Raw genomic sequence first — 20,587 nt, 5'->3', positions numbered from 1 at the left:
TCTGTCTCTACAAAAAAATACAAAAATTAGGGGGCATAGTGGTGGGTCACTGTAATCCCAGCTACCTGGGAGGCTGAGGCAGGAGAACTGCTTGAACCTGGGAGGCAGAGGTTGCAGTGAGCTAAGATGATGTCACTGCACTCCAACCTGGGAGACACAGCAAAACTCCGTCTCAAAGAAAATAATAATAATTTCAAGAGGGCAAAGGTGAGCCCTTCTGAGCACTTTGTACTTAGGTCCCTAACTACAAAATAAGTGGTTCATGGAGGCCATTTAGTGCGCATCCTGAACATTGTATGACATGGGGCAAGAAACAGTGACAGACACACACATTGCATGAATCACATCTGCTCACAAGATTGCTCCATTGTCTCATCAGACATCACTTACAAAACATAAGTTCAAATATAAACTGCTAAGCATTTCAAGACGGCAACAGGAGAGCATTAAACCAAATGTACAGCCCTTCTAAGCACCGGTTGCCTGCTCATGAAGCTGGCCCTACTCTCTGCTCTCATGTTCCACTTCATAATTTTCTGACCTCAAACAACAAAAAACCTCTCTGCCCATTCCTTCTTGATGCTTCTACACATATAAGCCACATTGCCCAGTGGCAGTAAACTGAGGGTTAATGGAGTTGGTCTGGTTAACTTGGAAAACGAGGGACTTGTTGCCTGGAGAAGGGTGTTTCAGCCTCTTCCACTCAAGCCAGGATGGGTACCCAGACTAGAGCAAGCATGTGTTAGCTACCTTTAAAAAACAACAACACACCTTCATAAAGAATGCCTAGATTCAAAACATTTGTTTCGTTTTCATTTATTTGTTCCTTTATTGTCCCAGTGAATATTTACTACTTACTTCAAATTGCAACGAGATGCTGACAATTTAGCTATGAACAAAGCAGATGCAGTTCCTGCCCTTATTCAACTTCAAGAAACAGGCAATGAACGACAAGTCAGTGTCACAAGGAATACCAAGGGGAAAATGCAGGGCACTAAGAAAGTGTAAAGCAGATACTCAGGGGCTTTAGGGGTAGATAAGTCTTTCTGGAAGAATTCATCTGTACAGTGAAACTTCAGTATACATAGGAGTAAGTTCGGCCAAGGGAAAGAATGTTCTTGACAGAACAGCATTGGCAAGAGTGGCAAGAATTTTAAGAAAATTAAAGAAATGTACAAGTGATGGAACCAAGAATCATGGGGCTCTTTAAGGACAAAATATCTTAAAGGAGTTTGAAATTCACCTTAAATGCAATAGGGAGCCATTGTAAAGTTTCCTATTTGATACTTGTTTTGTAAAAATATTAATCTATGAAGAATACAGGGAGGAGTGAAGTCTGCGGTCAGAGTGGGTACTAGTGCAATTTAGGGAATGAGATTAGGCTGGAAGCTGGATTGGGGGGAAGAAGATGGGCATGAGAGAAACTTGGAAAGTAGAGTTGAGAAGATCGTGTGACCGACTGGAGGGGCAAAGGTTAAGAGAGGATAAATAATCATTAAGGACGATTTCTCAGGCTTCTAGTCGGTAACTGGATGGATGTTGGTGCCATTTCTCGAGAAGAGTTAAAGAGCCAGAGATAGCCGGCAAAGAGAAACATGGAGCTAGAATTTTCAGGTATCTGCAGTTTCCCTAATACCTTTTTAATCCAGAATTTGCTCCTTGTTTTGGTTTTAATTCCTCTAAAAGCTGCTTCCGTGTTGCAAGCTGGCTGACCGCTTTAACAGGCAACCAAAGAGATTCTTCTCACAAGAGGGAGGCTTTGAGCACAACCCGGGACATTTGAAGCTGTCAGACTAAAGAAACAGGAAGCTCTGAACTACCTATCACACTTGGCCTTAAAGGTTTCGGAGTAACTCCACCCGTAAAATCCCCACGACTCTGATTAGAAAGTCCCGGCAGGTCGCCTAGACCCGACCGCAGGCTCCTCCCCAGGGCCTGGTGGATGCCCGGATGTGGACTTGAGCGAATGTGCGTCACGTGACGTCGCCTGGCGGGGCGGGACTCTGCTTGCGACGGTGGTGTTGGGTGCATCCTGCGCCACGTGACCGCCTCCCAGCCAACCAATGGAGGAGCGAGGCGGAAAATTTCGAATGTGGCGGCGGTAGTTCCAGGCGAAGGCGGACGGTGGTACGTTCCTGGAGGGCCCAGTGCGCGGGGCTAGCCGTGGCTGAAGAGCTTCGAAGAGCCTTGAAATGTGAGGAGGAGGAAGATAGCTGTTGCAGAAGTAGTGGCCAAGGTATCGTTCTGGACGCGCCTGCGGCAGGAGGGTCGCCGCGTCCACTTCCGCCAGCCCCACCTCCCCTCGGCCTTCCTGGAGTCCCTGAAAGAGGAAGAAGTAGGTTTTAAGGTGCGAAACAAGGGCGTAGTGATCCCTGTTTGACTTCCCTTCGGTTTTCAGTATCATTCTAAATTCGGTGGCCGAAAGCTCGGGCTGTGGAGTCCCACTCGCCGCGCTTTTCGCCGTTCAGCCACTCGATCTGCGCTTTCAGATGTTCCGGCTTCCATGGAGACCCTAATCTCCTACTTTGCAAAATTGTGTAGATTAAGTGATGTGCAAATAAAGCTTTTACAATAGCTAAAAGCCTGGCTCAACGTAAGGACACAAGAAAATTGACAGCAGTTCTTTGTGCAGCGTGATACAGTTGACGTCCTCCTTGTCCAGGCCATTCTCTTCCTCACTTACCCTGGAGAGGCCGGCACTGACTAGTATCCTACCTGGCTGTCTTCGCAGCAGGACTAATTGGAGAATTATGGACGGAGATCAAATATGCTAGGTTCTTTAAATCCAGAGCGCTTACACGAGTACTGTACAGATTGAGACCGTCATCTCGTGCTGTGGTCTGTCTTTGCTTTCATCCCTTCTGTCTACCACACCCCCTGCTAATAACCATCGCCTTATTTAGACAGGATATAAAACTTTTGATATGGCAAGTTTCTTTTGTGATTTTTAACTTGATTAAAAGTAATAACGAAAGCTTTTTAGGTAAGGCTTTGCCTTTAAAATACCTTAACTAAACTAGATCCGTTACTTAATCTGTATGACTCTCAAACATCTCCAATTCTAACTTAATTGTGTAAAACGACCCCTTTACCGTTCGTGCTTTTAAAAATAGCTACCCTATCTCTGCTAGGAACCTCCCAGTATATATTGTATATACCTTGGTAGAAAGAAAGTTCTTAAGTGGTATCTACAATACCTATATTTAAGATTCCAGACACTGCATAGAGGAAAATAAGGCCTGGAGAAAATACTCAAGATTAAGTGTAAGGTTTAGGAAAATATTTGACTATCGTAGAGGAGATGAAGATATCCTTTGTAGTGAAAATTCTGTGCACAGATTGTTATTGGAAACAAGTCTTTTTTTTTTTTTTTTTTTTTGCAATTTTAAGATCTGCAAAGTGCAATCTAGAGTAAAAGATGTTTGTGAAAAGTGGTTTGACATGTTTAGTAGCATGCTAAAGCCTACCTGATTTGCAACGTTGAAAGATTAAGTATAGTTATGTATTTAATACTCAACGTTTAACTGTATGTACAACAATATTTAATGTCTGATTTGTTATGTTCATAATTTACTGGGAGTTAACAGCCCTAACTTTTAGCCACACTTTGAGAATACTAGAGTGTTCCTCTGCCCAAGTTCCTGCTCTAGCTCTGTACTTGTTACAATAGCCTATTAAAATTGTATGTAGTGCTACATAGTTTAAACCTCTAAGGAGTACCTTGACTTTCTTGAGACTGTGTGCATATCATAAGTGATAATTGCGTTTAAAGAGTATGGAAAAATAGTTGAATGACCTAATCTGATGAATTAATCGTTAGAGAAGAGCTGGAAAACAAAACCCAAATATATAATTGCCTCAGAACTAATGCTGTAAGCTTAAGCAGTAAAAGTTGGTCCTAAACATTTTCTATAAAAAGCGTAAATAATGCATCAAAATATAATAATAAGCATTTTCAATAGTGTCTGGCATATACCCCACAGTGAGTATTTGTTAAAGAATGAATAAGTGGCATATTGTGGAATCTTTGAGTTGGAAATCTATATTCAATAAACCTTTTCTATAAAGTGCCTGAGGAGGAAGAGAGAATATCAAAAATATGAATGAGATTTTAAAAGGGGAAAATTTATATTATCAAGTTGGTTAACTATCTACTTTGAGCTGATTCTACAGTTTAGTCTATTTAATGCATTCTTTATGAACAGCCTATGTTTTTTAAGGTTTATATTTGATAATATTCTCTCTGAGAAAAATTATTTTTTATTGTTTAGGCAAAAGATGGCCAAGGAAAGATGCCTGAAAAAGTCCTTTCAAGATAGTCTTGAAGACATAAAGAAGCGAATGAAAGAGAAAAGGAATAAAAACTTGGCAGAGATTGGCAAACGCAGGTCTTTTATAGCTGCACCATGCCAAATAATCAGTAAGAGATTTTTATGTTGTCCTTTTATATCACTTTTAAGTTTAGATATAATAACTGATAAATTTTTTTATCCTCTTTTAGCCAACACTTCTACACTGCTGAAAAATTACCAAGACAACAACAAAATGTTAGTTTTAGCTTTGGAAAATGAAAAATCCAAAGTGAAAGAAGCCCAAGATATCATCCTACAGCTGAGAAAAGAATGTTACTATCTCACATGTCAGCTATATGCATTGAAAGGAGAACTTACATCACAACAAACAGAAGAACCTGCTCAGGTATTTTCATTACTAAGGCCGAATTTCTTAGTTTAGTTAAGCCATGAATAAGTAGTTTAGATCAATTATGTTATTTAAATGAATTACTGATAGCTCAATTATGCATGAATTGTTTAAAACATCCTTCTTTAGTGCTCCAGCATAGCTATTGCATTTGGCCATTTAAGAAAGCTTCAAGCATATAGGTGATTGAGGCCTGTTCCTGCCTGTTTCATTCTTAAAGCAGGTAGCAAAACAGGATCCAGAAGAAATAGTTTAGCCTTTTGCATTGCTGGTCCATTTGAATGTTCAACTAAGTGAGTCAAAGATAGTGCAACTAAGCTAAAGATATAAAAGTAGTAGTTGAAGTGGACTTATCCAAAAGTTTTAATCAATGCTATCTTAGCTTTTACCTAGCCTTTTGTTTTGCTATGTCATTTTGCTTTATCCAGTGGGGTTTTATAAGAACTACCTTTATTTAGGACATAGGGAGTATTTAAGTGCTTTTTGGAGAATCATTTTTACCTACTTGTTGGCTAAGTAGAGAAGACTATTAACTCCCAGATAAGTAAGATCATAAACATTTGCTGCCCAAATATTTTTTTTTTTTTGAGACGGAGTCTCGCTGAGTCGCCCAGGCTAGAGTGCAATGGCGCGATCTCGGCTCACTGCAAGCTCCGCCTCCTGGGTTCACGCCATTCTCCTGCCTCAGCCTCTGGAGTAGCTGGGACTACAGGCACCCGCCACCACGCCTGGCTAATTTTTTGTATTTTTAGTAGAGACGGGGTTTCACCGTGTTAGCCAGGATGGTCTCGATCTCCTGACCTCGTGATCCGCCCATGTCGACCTCCCAAAGTGCTGGGATTACAGGTGTGAGCCACCGCGCCCGGCCTCAAATTTTTAATCTGATTCTCTTTGTGTCTAAGATTGTAAAGAAGGTGTTCAAATATGGTCCTGCTAGCCAAAATATAACAGATATGGAGAAAGTTTGCTTTAGGATATTCTTTGTGGCTGGCTATACCATTGTGTATCACTGTGTACACAGTAATGTGTATCATTACTTATGAAAAAAGTAATGATGAGCTAGTTTATTTTTCCCTTTTTCCAGTAGCCACTGCCAAGGAAATGGGGCAGAGAAAAAAAAAGCAGTGGTGTCAGGTGTGCAGGACGTTGAATTTCTTCCCAGTGGCCATTGCTTCGCTATGCCAGTGAAAACAGTTGAGTTGGCACTTAGGCCGGAAGGTCAGATAAGAAAGCGAGAACATTATGATTATGGGAGGGATATGGGGGGTGGGAGGAGGTGGGCAGGTACTTGAGAATGGAATTAACATCACTTCTCCATTGACAGGAGAAGTCAGTGAAAGAGTTCTTGCTTCCCTATTGATTCCTTATTTTTTTTCTCCATGCGATTAAGATATGTGTAATATATACATATATACACACATAGACAATAAGTACATATATGGTATATTTGAGAACTGCCTTTATAAAGATTAGATATGTTTTCTTCATGGGAACTTTATGTTTTTTTTTCTTTTTTTTTTCTTGAGACAGTCTTGCTCTGTCACCCAGGGTGGAGTACAGTGGTGCAATCTCAGCTCACTGGAGCCCCTGCCTCCTGGGTTCAAGTGATTCTTGTGCCTCAGCCTCCCAAGTAGCTGGGATTACAGGCATGCGCCACCACACCTGGCTAATTTTTATATTTTTAGTAGAGACAGGGTTTCGCCATGTTGTTCAGGTGTCTCGAACTCCTGGCCTCAAGTGACCCACCCACCTCAGCCTCCCCAAGTGCTGGGATTACAGGCATGAGCCACTGTGCCAGGCGTGGTAGATTACTTTTTCTTTTTCTTTTCCAGAATGTAATCTTTTCTAATTTTGTATTTTCCTTGTTCAGTCAACTAGTAGGGGGAAACAGTTCCTCTAAAGGCATTTGAATCTTCCTCCTCCCTTTACAAAGTTTTTGCTGAAAAACAGAAATAGTGAAGCAAATACTCAATGAGATAATTACAAAAGCAGTTGGGAAAAAATTCTACTACTGCAGCTCAATAGTTCTTGAGTATTTATTAAAAACATTGTTAGTTGCTACGCAGATATATTCTTAGCATTTAGAAGGTCATTGTTTCTATTTTCTGCTATGTACTAATTGCTTGTGTCACTCATTCTCAACCTCATTGTACACCCATGCTTCAGTGCTTATCAAATCAATTTAGCAGTGGTGGAGAAGCTTAAAATGTAAGAATTTTACAAGAATGTTTTCTTGCCTAGCCCTAGCAATAGTTAACGTTTAGGTAATTTTTAACAGCCTTTTGTTCCCTAATTTTATAGTAGATTTTTCAATGACTTGTTTTTAAGTTATATTAGTATATAGTTAAATGTTCTTTTTTATTTACCTGCATTAATATTAGTTTCAGAACATTAGCTATATTCATGTCAAATTTAAAGTTTTCATCTTTGGCCGGGGTAGGTTGGGGGTGGACAGAGTCTTGCTCTTGCCCAGCCTGGGGTGCAGTGGTGTGATCACAGCTCTCTGCAGCCTTCACCTCCCAGGCTCAAGCACACTCAGCCTTCACCTCCCAGGCTCAGGCGATCTTCCCATCTCAGCCTCCTGAATAGGTGGGACTGTAGGCATGCACTGCCACACCTGGCTAATTTTTTTGCGGGGGGTAGAGACAGGATCTTGCCATGTTTCCCAAGCTGGTCTTGAGCTCCTGGTCTCAAGCAATCCTCTGGCCTTGGCCTCCCAGTGTGCTGGGATTACAGGCAGGAGCCGCCACACCTGGCCTAAAGCTTTTAACAGGATTAAATTTCTAGTTGTTTTGTTTTTAATGAACATTTTTAGCTTATTTATTATAATGTCAACATATGTTCATCAAATTTCAAAAGATAATTAAATTAGAATTGGCTTCTTAGGAATTGAGTGAGAATTGTCATCTTCATAACAGAGATCTGCAAATCCACCTCTATACTTAGGTTCCTCATCTTCCCTCTTGTTACAGTGGCAGAATGGCCCCTGTTCCTACTAAAGGCAAGCACCACCCCCAGCCACTCCCCAGCCCATGCATCCGATTTTCTCTTCTCACCTCCTCTACAACTTTATTCCTGGAATATTGTTCTCTCTTCTATATATCCCCCTCTCCACTGGATCATTTCAGTCATCATAAAGATGTGCTTTCGTATCTCTCAACCTTAGAGAAAAAGTAATGAAACCTCTCCTGGTCTCATATTTCTTTATCTCCTCATTTCTTTGCTTCCCTTCACAGAACTTTTTAAAAGAAAACAGTATATTCTTCACTTCCTCAGCTTCCATTCACATTTGAAACGACTCTTTTTTTTCCTTTGAGACAGGGTCTCGCTCCATTGCCTAGACTGAAGTGCAGTGGCATATCATGGCTTACTGCAGGCTTGACCTCCCAGGCTCAAGTGATCCTCCCACCTCAGTCTCCTGAATAGCTGGAACACCACCACGCCCAGCTAATTTTTTAAAACTTTTTTGTGGAGACCATCTCACTATGTTGCCCAGGTTGGTCTTGACCTCCTGGGTTCAAGTGATACCCCTGCCTCTGCCTCTCTAAATGCTAGGATTACAGGCATGAGGTACCACGCCTGGCCTGCAGCCACTCTGAATCTAGATTTTATCCCTACCATTCTGTTGTCACTGCATGTCAAGATCACCAAAACCTCCATGTTACCAAATTCAGTGGTCGCTTCTCTTTCTTCTTGACCTTGCAGTAATAATATGCAAAACAGGGACCACTCTTTACTTGACATACTTTGATCTCTTAGTTTTCATGATATCATGCTCCCCTGCTTTTCATTCTACCTTTCTGACTGTTCCATGTCGATCTCTTTTGCTGATTTCTTCCTCATTCTACCTTTAAATGTCAGGCATTTTATTGGCCACGCACATTGACTCATGGCTGTAATCTGAGCACTTTGGGAGGCTGAGGTGAGAGGATCGCTTGAGCCCAGGAGTTCAAGACCAGCCTGGGCAACACAGCAAGACTCCCATCTCTACAAAATAAAAAATAAAAATTAGCCAGTTGTGGTGGCATCCACCTGTAGTCCCAGCTACTTGGGAGGCTGAGATAGGAGGACTGCTTGTGCCCAGGAGTTCAAGGCTGCAGTGAGCTATGATAGCACCACTACACTTCAGCTTGGGTGACAAAGCAAGACTTTATTTCAAAAAAATGAATGAATGCCAGTTGTTGTAGACTCATCTTATACCCTCTCATAGCTTTATGTACTGTCTGCTGATGTCTTCCCAGTTAATAGTACAAAATCTAAAAACAAACACATACACACATATACCCACAGCCACCATTTGCTATCTCCACTTAAAGATTTATAAGGGATCTCAAACATACCTTATATAAAGCACAACTTCCCCTTGTCTCCCCCAAAGATGCTGTATACTTCCTACCTTCCTTTATAAGTCTTACTCAGTAAAGTAGCCTACATATTTGCTTAGGCCAAAACCACAAGAGGCTTTCCTCTCCCTCATTGTTCCCATCTCCATCCCTTTTCAGTCCTTGAGCTTGACCTGTCATCTCAAGGCCTTCCACTGGGCTTCATCTCCATAGCCATGACTCTAATCTTAGCTGATATCATATCTTGCCAGATATGCAATGATGACCTCTCAGCTCTTTCTACCCCCGGCCTCTTTCAATTCAGACTGATCTTTCAAAAACTTAAATCAGTTTACTTCCTTTCTTAATATTAAGTACCTTCCCATCATACTTAGACTAAAATCTAAACTCATGGCTCTCAAGGCCCTACATTATCTGGCCCCTGCATGTACATCTCCTACTGTTCTCAGTGACTATGTTCCAGCCACAACAGCCTTTCTTTCCTAAACACGGCAAGATTTTTCTTATGTGTATTTGCTGTTTCCACTGCCTTCTTTTCCTCCTGTTCTTTCAGTGGCTAGCTCCTTTGCAGTCTTCTGATTTATATCAGATTCACTGTATGTAAAAGAGCAATCCAACCTGAGTTACTCTCTATCACCTCACCCTGGGTATTTCCTTCATGACATTTATCACAATCTGAAATTTTGTACATATATCTTCTCTTTTTAAAATTTTACTTCCCTGCACTAGAATGTAAGCTTTAAAAGGATAAGACTTACTCTGCTTTTGAGCTGTTACAGTCTCAGTTCCTAGAACCATGGCATGGCACCATGATAGACTGTCAACAAGTGCATATTGTTGAATAAATTAATGCTTTCTTACGAATACTTCAGTTATAACAGTGTTTTGTTTTAATACATTAACAGAACCAGGAAATATGTTCCTCTGGAATGGACCCCAATAGTGATGACAGCTCCAGAAATTTATTTGTGAAGGATTTACCGTTAGTATCAAATTCTTTATCATGATTATTAATACTAAGAAAGGTTTAATTCTGTGATTCATTTATGAAAGGAAATGTGCATCATGTCAACTCTTATATTTGTAGTCTGGTGCTTTCTCTACTGAGAATATATTTAAGAGAATTTGATGTGTTGAAATTCTATTACATATAGCCAAGCTAAACCCTTCTTTTTCTTATATTTCACTCCTTTTTTGATGCCTAGGAAAAAGAAGCCTTACCACAATTTTTAATTCTACTTCATACTTTCCTTCAGTCATACTTTTCCGTGTACCATGTTTTTATCCTAAGAAGGATTAGCTATTGAAATGAGGTGTTTTGCAAGCCCTCTGAATAGTCTGGTTCAGAAAATAAATAAATAAATAAAATATCATATTTAACACAGTTGTCCCATTGTCTCGCTGATCCAGTTCATTTTTCTAGATCCCATATACCCTCCTCCCCTTCTCTTGGATCAAATGTACTTTGTTTATGAATTATTAATATTTATTTATAAACAGTAAAATGCACAGATCACAGTTACAGTTTGATGAGTTTGACTAATGCATATATCGTGGAACTAAAATTTCAATGAAGACATAGTGTTTTCACTGTTAACATTGTGGGCCAGATAATTCTTTGTTGTAGAGGGCTGTCTGTGCACGATGGGATGTTTAGCAGCATCCATAGCCTCCACCCAGTGAATCCCAGTAACATCATCAGGAGAACAAAAAATGACTTCAGATATTGTGGCATGTTCCCTGGAGAGCATAATTGCCCTTGGATGAGAACTACTGCCATAGACAGTTCTTTCGTATGCCTATCAAGTCCATCCCCTTCTCCACAGAAGTAACCACTAAGATGATTTCTATCGCCATAGATTACTTTTAATCATTAGTAGTTTTTAAACTGTTGTACTTTAAGATCTGACAAACTTATGTTGTGGGCAAAAGGTAAGATAAGGTAATTGAGTTTGTAGAAGATTTCTAAAGTAGTTATTAGTTACCACAGCCGTTACCTAAATCTGTTTAATGTCTAGAGTAGAAAATTCTCTACAGAGAATAAAGAATAAAATTACAATTAGAATGAAACTGCCAGTAATAGTGTTAGAGTATAAAGAACACTTCATGTTTCATGAACCAAAGAACAACATTTGTAAAGAAAATGAACAATGTTAACTTTAGAAGAGTTCAATAGTTGAGCACCATAAAAGCATATATTACCAACAAATCACAGCTCTGCTAATGATAAAGCAGGCTCCTAAAGAGTTGAGTGATCAAACTACATTTTTTAAAAAACATTTAACAAATTAATTCTCATGGGCTGTTTCCTTAGTTAAATGAAATTGAGTTATATAACGTGTTTTCAGGTGGAACTCTCCAACTTGATAGGTTGGTTCTTCAAGTGGGAATTGAATGTCAGTCATAACAAATCAATCTCCCTGTAATCAGCATAAGTGTCCTTTGGTTTCCTTTGATACAGAATAGATGTATTGATTTGAAATCGAATTATGAAATGATACTAAAGGAAAGAAAAATTATAATTTAGGAAAATAATGAATTTGTTTTTATTACATAATTGTTAAATTTCTGTTTTTCATTGGTATTTTCTAAGGCAAATTCCTCTTGAAGAAAGTAAACTTCCAGGACAAGGAGAATCATTTCAAATAGAAGGTAATTCAAATGAAAATCTAAAAATATTATTAATTAATAGGGCAAAATAAGGTCTTTGAGAACAAATAATACAATTAAATTTATCTAATTCTTTTTTTTTTAACTGTTTAAATTTGTTCATCTGGTATTCTCAAAGCAAATCTGTTTATTTTACACAGAGTAATAGAGTGTTAAAATATATTTATTGTGTCAAATCTGTAATCTGAAACTTTGGCTATAACTATGGCAGCAATTTACTGATTGCTACTACGTGTCAAGCTCTATGTTAGGCATTTTATGTGCATAATCTCACCTAACCCTCACAACAACCTAGGACTATAAGTACAGTTAGTCCCGTTTTATAGGAACTCAAGAAGGTAAAATATCTCACATGAAGAAGTCTAGATGTTAACAGCTAGCATTTAAAATCAAAGTTGAACTCCAAAGCCATCCCTTTCTTACTACTTTTAAATTGATATGTCCATGTTCTCAAATGTCAATCTCCTCCACTTGAACTAAGCATCGAAGAAAGGATAGTATTTGAATAAGCAAAACCAGACGTCGAAGAAAGGTTAGTATTTGAATAAGCAAAACCAGACATAGCCCCACTTTTCCTTAAAATACAAATTATATTTCTTACCTGAGAAGCTTTCTAGTTATTCAAATCTTATTTATTTTTCAAAGAACAACTTAGCTCCCACTTTCTCATTTGTCCCACTTTGGAATATGCGGTTCTACTTCTCTGAATCTGTACTCAATGATACATATAGACTATTCATTTTCTTTAAACCAAGAGCACATAAAAGCCTTTTATAATTTTTTTTTTTTTTTTTTTTTTTTTTGACAGTCTTGCTCTGTCGCCCAGGCTTGGAGAGCAGTGGTGCGATCTCAGCTCACTACAAGCTCTGCCTCCTGGGTTCACGCCATTCTCCTGCCTCAGTCTCCCGAGTAGTTGGGACTACAGGCACCCACCACCATGCCCGGCTAATTTTTTGTATTTTTTTTTTAATAGAGACGGGGTTTCACTGTGTTAGCCAGGATGGTCTCGATCTCCTGACCTCGTGATCCGCCCGCCTCGGCCTCCCAAAGTGCTGGGATTACAGGCGTAAGCCACCGTGCCTGGCCTATAATGTTTTTAAAGATTATAAAGATTGAATGTCCCTTATTCAAAATGCTTGGGACCAGAAGTGTTTTGGATTTATTTTTTAAATTTTGGAATATTTACATTATATCAGTTCATCATCCCTAATTCAAAAATCTGAAATCCAAAACCCTCCAGTTAGCATTTCCTTGGAGCATCATGACTGCACTAAAAAAGTTTTGGATTTCAGATTTTCAGATTAGGGATACTGAACCTGTACAAGATTCTTTCACATGTCAGATATAAGCCATCAGTTGATCACTGACAAGTAAATAGATGGTAATATTTAAGTTCCCAGATTTTTATTTACAGATTTTATAATGTAGGAAAACTACAGAATGACCTTTTGGTCATTCAGTTTTTTACTTTGAATTCTAAAGTTCTTGAAATTCAAATTTCCACAAAGTAAAACTACTTTTCTCATTTATTTTTTAAATTCTCAGATCAGATACCTACTATTCCTCAAGACACACTGGGAGTTGATTTTGATTCAGGTGAAGCTAAGTCTACTGATAATGTCTTACCTAGAACTGTATCTGTTCGTAGCAGTTTAAAGAAACATTGTAACAGTATATGTCAGTTTGATAGCTTGGATGATTTTGAAACCAGTCATTTGGCAGGGAAGTCTTTTGAATTCGAAAGAGTTGGATTTTTAGACCCACTAGTAAACATGCACATACCTGAAAATGTACAACACAATGCTTGTCAGTGGAGCAAGGACCAAGTTAACTTATCACCAAAGCTGATTCAGCCAGGAACGTTTACTAAAACAAAAGAAGACATTTTAGAATCTAAATCTGAACAAACTAAAAGTAAGCAAAGAGATACACAAGAAAGAAAAAGAGAAGAGAAAAGAAAAGCTAAGAGGAGAAAATCAAAACGTATGTCAAAATATAAAAAGAATAAAAGCGAAAATAAAAAAACTGTTTCCAAAAAAAAAATGCACAAATCTGTCAGTTCCAATGATGCTTACAATTTTAATTTGGAAGAGGGTGTTCATCTTACTCCTTTCCGACAAAAAATGAGCAATGACTCTAATAGAGAAGAAAACAACGAGTCTGAAGTGAGCCTCCGTGAATCAAGTGGTTCAGGAGATGATTCCGATGACCTCTATTTGCCCACTTGCAAGTACGTTCAGAATCCCACGAGCAATTCAGATAGACCAGTCACCAGGCCTCTAGCTAAAAGAGCACTGAAATACACAGATGAAAAAGAGACGGAGGGTTCTAAGCCAACAAAAACTCCTACCAGTAAGTGATCTACTTGTTTACCTGTATTTTTAATGTTCGTGATAAATGATCACTCCTGATGCTTATATACTGTACTTACCATCTGTTTCTCTGGTGGAGGTTGGATACTTACCATCTGTCTCTCTTTGGTGGAAGTTATGGTCTGATTAAACAGTGGGGGGCTGGGTGTGGAAATCACAGTTGTATTGCTCTGACCTAATTCAGAGATTGCTTGTTATGGAGACAGAATTTTTATTTTCAGTAAATTAGGACTCCCAAGGGGACAGAGGGACTTTTTTGTAGACTTAGGTTGAATTGAAGTAGCTTTTATACACTTAACTGAAGTATCCCCTTGAAAGTGAAATCAAATTTGAATCCAGTGACTTGTTATTTTAATAGCCTTGTTTTATATTAAATTTGACAGGAACCATGATTTAAAATAATCTTCTAGTTAGTGAAGATTTCCTCAATTGATAGGCTTAGTATTCTTTTGTAAGACATCTCTAAAAACTGGCTCAGAAAATATTTTATTAGATCAAAAGTAGGCATAGTTCAGATGTTCGTAATACAACCTACACCTGTCCACAAAGATTCTCATTTGGCAATTTTAGTTAATACAAGTAAAACTAACATTTATAGTCAAGTTGTATCATTTTCAAAATATTGTCACATCATTTTATTTCATCCTCAGAACAATTCTGTGAAGTATAGGTGTTATGATGCTTATTTTGTTTGTAAGGAGATTAAAACCTTAAAAACCAAACCAACTTTCTAAATCGGCCAGTTAGTCAGTGGTAGCAGGCAAGTATCTTTTTTAAAAATATGCTGTAATCTGGGCGGGTTGGCTTACGCCTGTAATCCCAGCACTTTGGGAGGCTGAGGTGGGCGGATCACCTGAGGTCAGGAGTCCAGGACCAGCCTGGCCAACATGGTGAAACCCCATCTCTACTAAAAATACAAAAAAATGAGCCAGGCCTGGTGGTATGTGCCTGTAATCCCAGCTACTTGGGAGGCTGAGGCAGGAGAAAAAGAATCGCTTGTACCCAGGAAACAGAGGTTGCAGTGAGCCAAGACCATGCCATTGCGCTCCAGCCTAGGCAATAAGAGCGAAACTCAGTCTCAAAAAAAAAAAAGCAAAAATGCTATAATGATGTTAGAATAAATCAAACATGATTGTCAAAGTGTTGATAATTATTGAACCTGGGTAACTCAGAGTTTATTATACTGTTATTGCCATCTTTGTGTACATTTAAAAATGTCTAGAAAAAGTTGGGATTTTTTTGTTGTTGTTCACTTTTTAATTGAGACAGGGTCTTGCTCTATCACCTAGGCTGGAGGGCAGTGGCACTGTCATGGCTCACTGCAGTCTCAACCTCCCAGGCTCAAGTGATTCTTCCACCTCAGCCTCCCCAGTACTTGGGACTACAGGCATGCGCCATCACACCTGGCTAATTTTTTTTTTTTTTTTTTACTTTTTGTGAAGATGAGGTCTCACTGTGTTGCCAGGGTGGTCTCAAATTCCGGGGCTAAAGCAGTCCTCCTGCCTTGGCCTTACAAAGTGCTGGGGTTACAGATGTGTGAGCCTGTATCCATAAAAATACGTAAAATCCATAAAAAATACATTTTTAAAAGAAAAAAATATACTCTAAAATGGTATTACTCAGAGTTTGATCCCTAGGCGTCTTCTAAGAAATGCAGAATCTCAGGCCATACCCCATACCCTGGAGTCAGAATCTGCATCTTTTTTTTTTTTTGAAGCAGAGTTTCGCTCTTGTTGCCCAGGCTACAGTGCAGTGGCATGATCTCAGCTCATCCCAACCTCCGCCTCCTGGGTTCAAGCGATTCTCCTGCCTCAGACTCCCGAGTAGCTGGGATTACAGGCATGTGCCACCACGCCCAGCTAATTTTGTATTTTTAGTAGAGACAGGCTTTCTCCATGTTAGTTAGGCTGGCCTCAAACTGCCAACCTCAGGTGATCCGCCCACCTCGGCCTCCCTAAGTGCTGGGATTACAGGCGTGAGCCACTGTGCCTGGCCATTAAGAAGTCCTCCTGTGGATTCATATACACATTAAAGTTTGAGAAGCATTTTTCCAGAATATAGCAACTGATCTGATATTGTTCCAAACAACATATTTCTCAAACTGAAAGTTGGAATAATTAATACAGTACAGTATATTTATGTGGGAACAAAAAGGACAGACTATAAAACCCAGATAACACTGGAGCATATGGCTCTTAGTATACAATCATTTCACAGTTATAGTTTTTACTTTTTTGGGGATACAGTTTGCTTTTTAAAGCTATTTGAGGAGATTGTTTTGCAGTGTCTTTACTATGTGTTGGACATTTGCCTCCCAATATAGGTGTAACTTCAAAGTATAATAACTTGGATGTTTATGATGGGAAAAACACTGAGTAACTTTTTTACATGCTAGCTTTTCTCCTGGTTTACACAGAGGCTGTTATTTAGAATTCTCATTTATTTAATAGAAGGAGTTTTAGCGGCTTTATAAGACTATAGGAAGAGACTTGATAATAAACCTTGGTATTGAAAGAGAGAGGACTTGATTCCAAATAGCAAGGTATGACTAAAATGAAATTCCATGGTTAAACAAAGTTATTATGCCCAAGATATCCTAGAAGAATTTTAAGTTTTAGTAAAGTGTTCTGTTATAATTAATATTTCAACACTGTCTGGTTTGAAAGGAAGAGGAAAAAATGATGAAAAAGCTAAAAAAAAAAATGTATTATTGGCTGGGCGTGGTGCTGCATACCTGTAGTCCCAGCTACTCGGAAGACTGAAGCGGGAGGATTGCTTGAGACCAGGAGGCGGAGGTTGCAGTGAGCTGAGATCACACCACTGCACTTCAGCCTGGGCAACACAGTGAGAGCCCATCTAAAAAAAAATTCTATTATTAAATGCTGGATTTTGTGTACAGTTAAGATATATAAAATTGAGTACAATTTAAGTTTTTGTGTGGGTTTTTTTTTAAATCATATTCAGTAAAAATTGTTTTGTAGCTACACCACCTGAAACTCAGCAGTCACCTCATCTTAGCCTGAAGGATATCACCAATGTCTCCTTGTATCCTGTTGTGAAAATCAGAAGACTTTCTCTTTCTCCAAAAAAGAATAAAGCAAGCCCAGCAGTGGCTCTGCCTAAACGTAGGTGCACAGCCAGCGTGAACTATAAGGAGCCCACCCTCGCTTCGTAAGTATTTGGTTTGTGGGAACTTATTTTTAATGATACGTGTCGGGGGAATAAGGTTATGGAGCTTTGTTCAAGAATGAGTTTTTTCTGAAATATAAACATTTGATTCAAAAAAACTGAAGTGAGAACATTTAAAATTGGTGTGTTTTACCATAACTTGGTAGGGAAGAGTAAGTTAATATTGGGATGCTTACATTATACCTGAGATCTCTTTTTACTCTTACAGGAAACTGAGAAGAGGGGACCCTTTTACAGATTTGTGTTTTTTGAATTCTCCTATTTTCAAGCAGAAAAAGGATTTGAGACGTTCTAAAAAAAGTATGAAACAAATACAATGAAGGTTTTGTTGGATATTGTTTAAATTCAATCTACACCTCTTTCTGTTGCTTCAGGAGAGGATCTGTAAGAGTACACAAACAGAGTGAGCCATTGCCATAGAATATTCTCTTGACAGGACCCTAGCTCATAAACATTTCTTCAGAACTATACTTCAAATGGGATGCTTTGTATTAAAACTTTAATAAATTTAATTTATTTTTTCTTTTGAATATAAATAACTGAGCTTAAGCATTATCATCATATCGATTTCTTATGCTGCCTAAACCTCTTAATTTTAGTCGAAATATATCTTTTTTTTTTTTGGAGGCGGAATTTCATTCTTGTTGCCCAGGCTGGAGTGCAATGGCACGATCTCAGCTTACCGCAACCTCCGCCTCCCAGGTTCAAGCGATTCTCCTGCCTCAGACTCCCGAGTAGCTGGGACTATAGGCGTGTGCCACTACGCCCGGCTAATTTTGTATTTTTAGTAGAGACAGGGTTTCTCCATGTTGGTTGGTCAGGTTGCTCTCGAACTCCCAACCTCAGGTGATCTGCCTGCCTCGGCCTCCCAAAGTGCTGGGATTACTGAGCCACTGTGCCCAGCCCAAAATGTATCTTATACAAACATTGTAGAAATGAATAATGATTACTCAAATTAAGATCTTTTAATTATAAGCTTCTGGCATCTCTATTTTTCCCTTAAGTAGGGGATACTAAAGTGAATGATTTTCTAAGAGGATCTTTTGAAACTCTTTAGTACAATATTTGAGTAAAATAAATTATTGTGGATCTTTCGAAACTCTGTGTAGTATTCGAGTAAAATAAATATTTGACATTTACAGTAGGGTACACCCTAAGTTGTTTATGAATTCCTTATACCACTGTTGTATTTAATTTTTCAGATAAAATATGTATGGGAAAATGACTAGAGAAATTGATTCTTTTTTAGGCTCGGGGACAAGATAAGTGACTAATTGTGAACCCCAAGCTCTAATTGTATGTTCAGAGTGATGTCTCCATAAAATACAAATGTCATGTACTTTCAGGGTAGCTCCTTATTTAGTCAGAAATCTCAAAGATTAAATGTGTGAATATTTAGGGTTTTTGCATATTTTTGACCAACCAATGAAAGCGAATTAGTTCAGTTTAGAAAGTTTGATGTCTATACTTGTATATACCTCTTTAAATTTTAGAACTTTGTAGGTTATTCATTTTTAAAGAGCAATAAAGTTTGTATAAGATAGTGATTGCTTTCCTTCTATTCTTTAAATATCAAAAATAGAGTATCTCTCTGTCTTCACTATTCTCATCCTTGGACATTTCCTCTCCCCTCCCCTTGGTATTCTCTTTTTTGGAGGGGGGTGTGTTCTAGGTGAGTTAATCCTTAGTATTTTCAGTAGTCATTGCTATAAAACTCTCAGCTTCCCCTCCATACTTTCAACCTAACACTTCTCTCTCCCAACTTATCTCTGTGTAATCTCCCAGTTCATGATTAACAAATTATAATTTTATTGAAGGACTGTTATAATCCTGATATCTCAGATTTTCTTGGCTGTTATCTCCCTATCTTTCTGTATTCTATGTCAGTCAGAGCCAAAATCCTTTTCATCATCCCAAATTTTTCTATCCGCCACATCACTGATTCATACGCCCTAGTCTCCCATCACAGTCTCTTAATTTTTCAGGTTTTTTTACTACTCCCTTCATACTTATTCTTTAATTTCATGGAAACACTAGAGTAGCTATCTTAAACTAAGACTACAGACCATTAAAAAGTCAGTTTCTCAGCCAGGCACGACAAACTACTAACACCTGTAATCCCAGCACTTTGGGAGGCCAAGGCGGGCAGATCACGAGAGGTCAGGAGATCGAGACCATCCTGGCTAAGACAGTGAAACCCCGTCTCTACTAAAAATACAAAAAATTAGCCAGGCGCCTGTAGTCCCAGCTACTCGGGAGGCTGAGGCAGGAGAATGGCGTGAACCCGGGAGGCGGAGCTTGCAGTGAGCCAAGATGGCGCCACTGCGCTCCAGCCTGGGTGACAGAGCGAGACTCCATCTCAAAAAAAAAAAAAAAAAACAGTTTCTCAGTCCATGTAACCACCTTTCAAGTGATCAGTAGCCACATGTGGCTAGTGGTTACCATATTAGACAATTGAGGAAATATTGAACATTTCCATCATCACAGAAAGTACAGTTGGACTATGGGCCAAATCTAGCACACCACCTGCTTCTGGATGGTCTTCAAGCTAAGAATAGTTTTTACGTTTTTAAATAGTTGAAAAAAAAAGCAAACATTTGAAATCAATTTTAATGATAGAAGCACTAACTTTGAACCCCAGTAAAGTACCTACATTATATTCTTGAGTTTGCCTCTTGGCCTACAATCCTAAAATATTTACTTTCTGGTCTTTACCAAAAAAGTTTGCCAACTCCTGCTCTAGACCATTGAGTACTTTACTTTTGCCTTAAAGATCATTCTGGTCTGACACTCTGATCTAGCTTTGATCCTTACCTTCCCTTCCTCCCCAAAGTCAATCATTATCCTAAAATCAGTGTTGAATTATTTGTATTTTTAGTGTTCCTATAGTCTTGCTGTCATATTTGTTCATAGGCTTTTAAATATTGTTTTATATCTTAACATTTTATATGAATATTGTATACATCGTTTTACAACTGACTTTTAACTCAATATTGTTTTTGAGATTTATCCGTGTTGGCAGATGTAGATTATTTTCATCATTGTACAGTTTATTATATAAATCAGACTTATTCATTTCTTCTTTTGAGACACAATTCATTTCCACTTTATTATTTACAAATTAGTGCTGCAGTGAATATTCTGCATCTTTGTACACTTAAAGTGCTTAACTTTCTATAAAGTTAATACCTAGAAGTGGAGTTGCTTGGTTGTAGAGTATATTGAACTTTAACTTTACTATTAGTTAGGAAATTGCTTCCTACAGTGGTTCCACCAATTCTGTTATAAGGAGTATATCACTCTCCTAATAGC

At 38.6% G+C, this 20,587-nt stretch overlaps 1 protein-coding gene and 1 long non-coding RNA gene across 4 annotated transcripts in view; one reads left to right on the top strand and one right to left on the bottom strand.

Annotated features, from left to right (window-relative positions):
- LOC129532671 (uncharacterized) overlaps positions 1-2,061 on the bottom strand; it is a 48,224-nt gene extending 46,163 nt beyond the window's left edge. Inside the window, exon 1 of the long non-coding RNA XR_008678512.2 lies at positions 1,637-2,061. This is a non-coding gene — a long non-coding RNA (uncharacterized lncRNA). The remainder of the gene's footprint in view (positions 1-1,636) is intronic.
- Positions 1,986-18,414, top strand: SGO1 (shugoshin 1). Of its 3 annotated transcripts, none has more exons than XM_004033718.5 (8): positions 1,986-2,236; positions 4,272-4,420; positions 4,502-4,698; positions 9,950-10,026; positions 11,638-11,696; positions 13,260-14,066; positions 17,068-17,257; positions 17,484-18,414. In XM_004033718.5, the coding sequence occupies exons 2-8, from the start codon at positions 4,279-4,281 to the stop codon at positions 17,593-17,595; spliced, it is 1,584 nt and encodes a 527-aa protein (XP_004033766.1). In that variant the 5' UTR covers positions 1,986-2,236; positions 4,272-4,278; the 3' UTR covers positions 17,596-18,414. The 3 variants fall into 3 exon arrangements, with proteins under 3 accessions (XP_004033766.1, XP_004033765.1, XP_055239241.1); XM_004033717.5 differs by having other exon boundaries at positions 1,993-2,347; XM_055383266.2 differs by having other exon boundaries at positions 2,071-2,335.
- The last annotated feature ends 2,173 nt before the right edge of the window (positions 18,415-20,587 follow it).

The sequence above is a fragment of the Gorilla gorilla genome, chromosome 2 (assembly GCF_029281585.2).
Source record: "Gorilla gorilla gorilla isolate KB3781 chromosome 2, NHGRI_mGorGor1-v2.1_pri, whole genome shotgun sequence".
Taxonomy (NCBI): Eukaryota; Metazoa; Chordata; class Mammalia; order Primates; family Hominidae; genus Gorilla; species Gorilla gorilla.
The sequence above is the reverse complement of the archived record's forward strand: the minus strand, read 5'-3'. Positions and strand labels throughout refer to the sequence as shown.

Bases quoted from the DNA above. Each gene is read 5' to 3' on its own strand.
- SGO1 (XM_004033718.5), top strand. From the start codon at position 4,279: ATGGCCAAGGAAAGATGCCTGAAAAAGTCCTTTCAAGATAGTCTTGAA. The intron at 10,027-11,637 runs GTTAGTATCAAA...GTATTTTCTAAG, and splicing joins TTATTTGTGAAGGATTTACC to GCAAATTCCTCTTGAAGAAA. The intron at 11,697-13,259 runs GTAATTCAAATG...TTAAATTCTCAG, and splicing joins AGAATCATTTCAAATAGAAG to ATCAGATACCTACTATTCCT.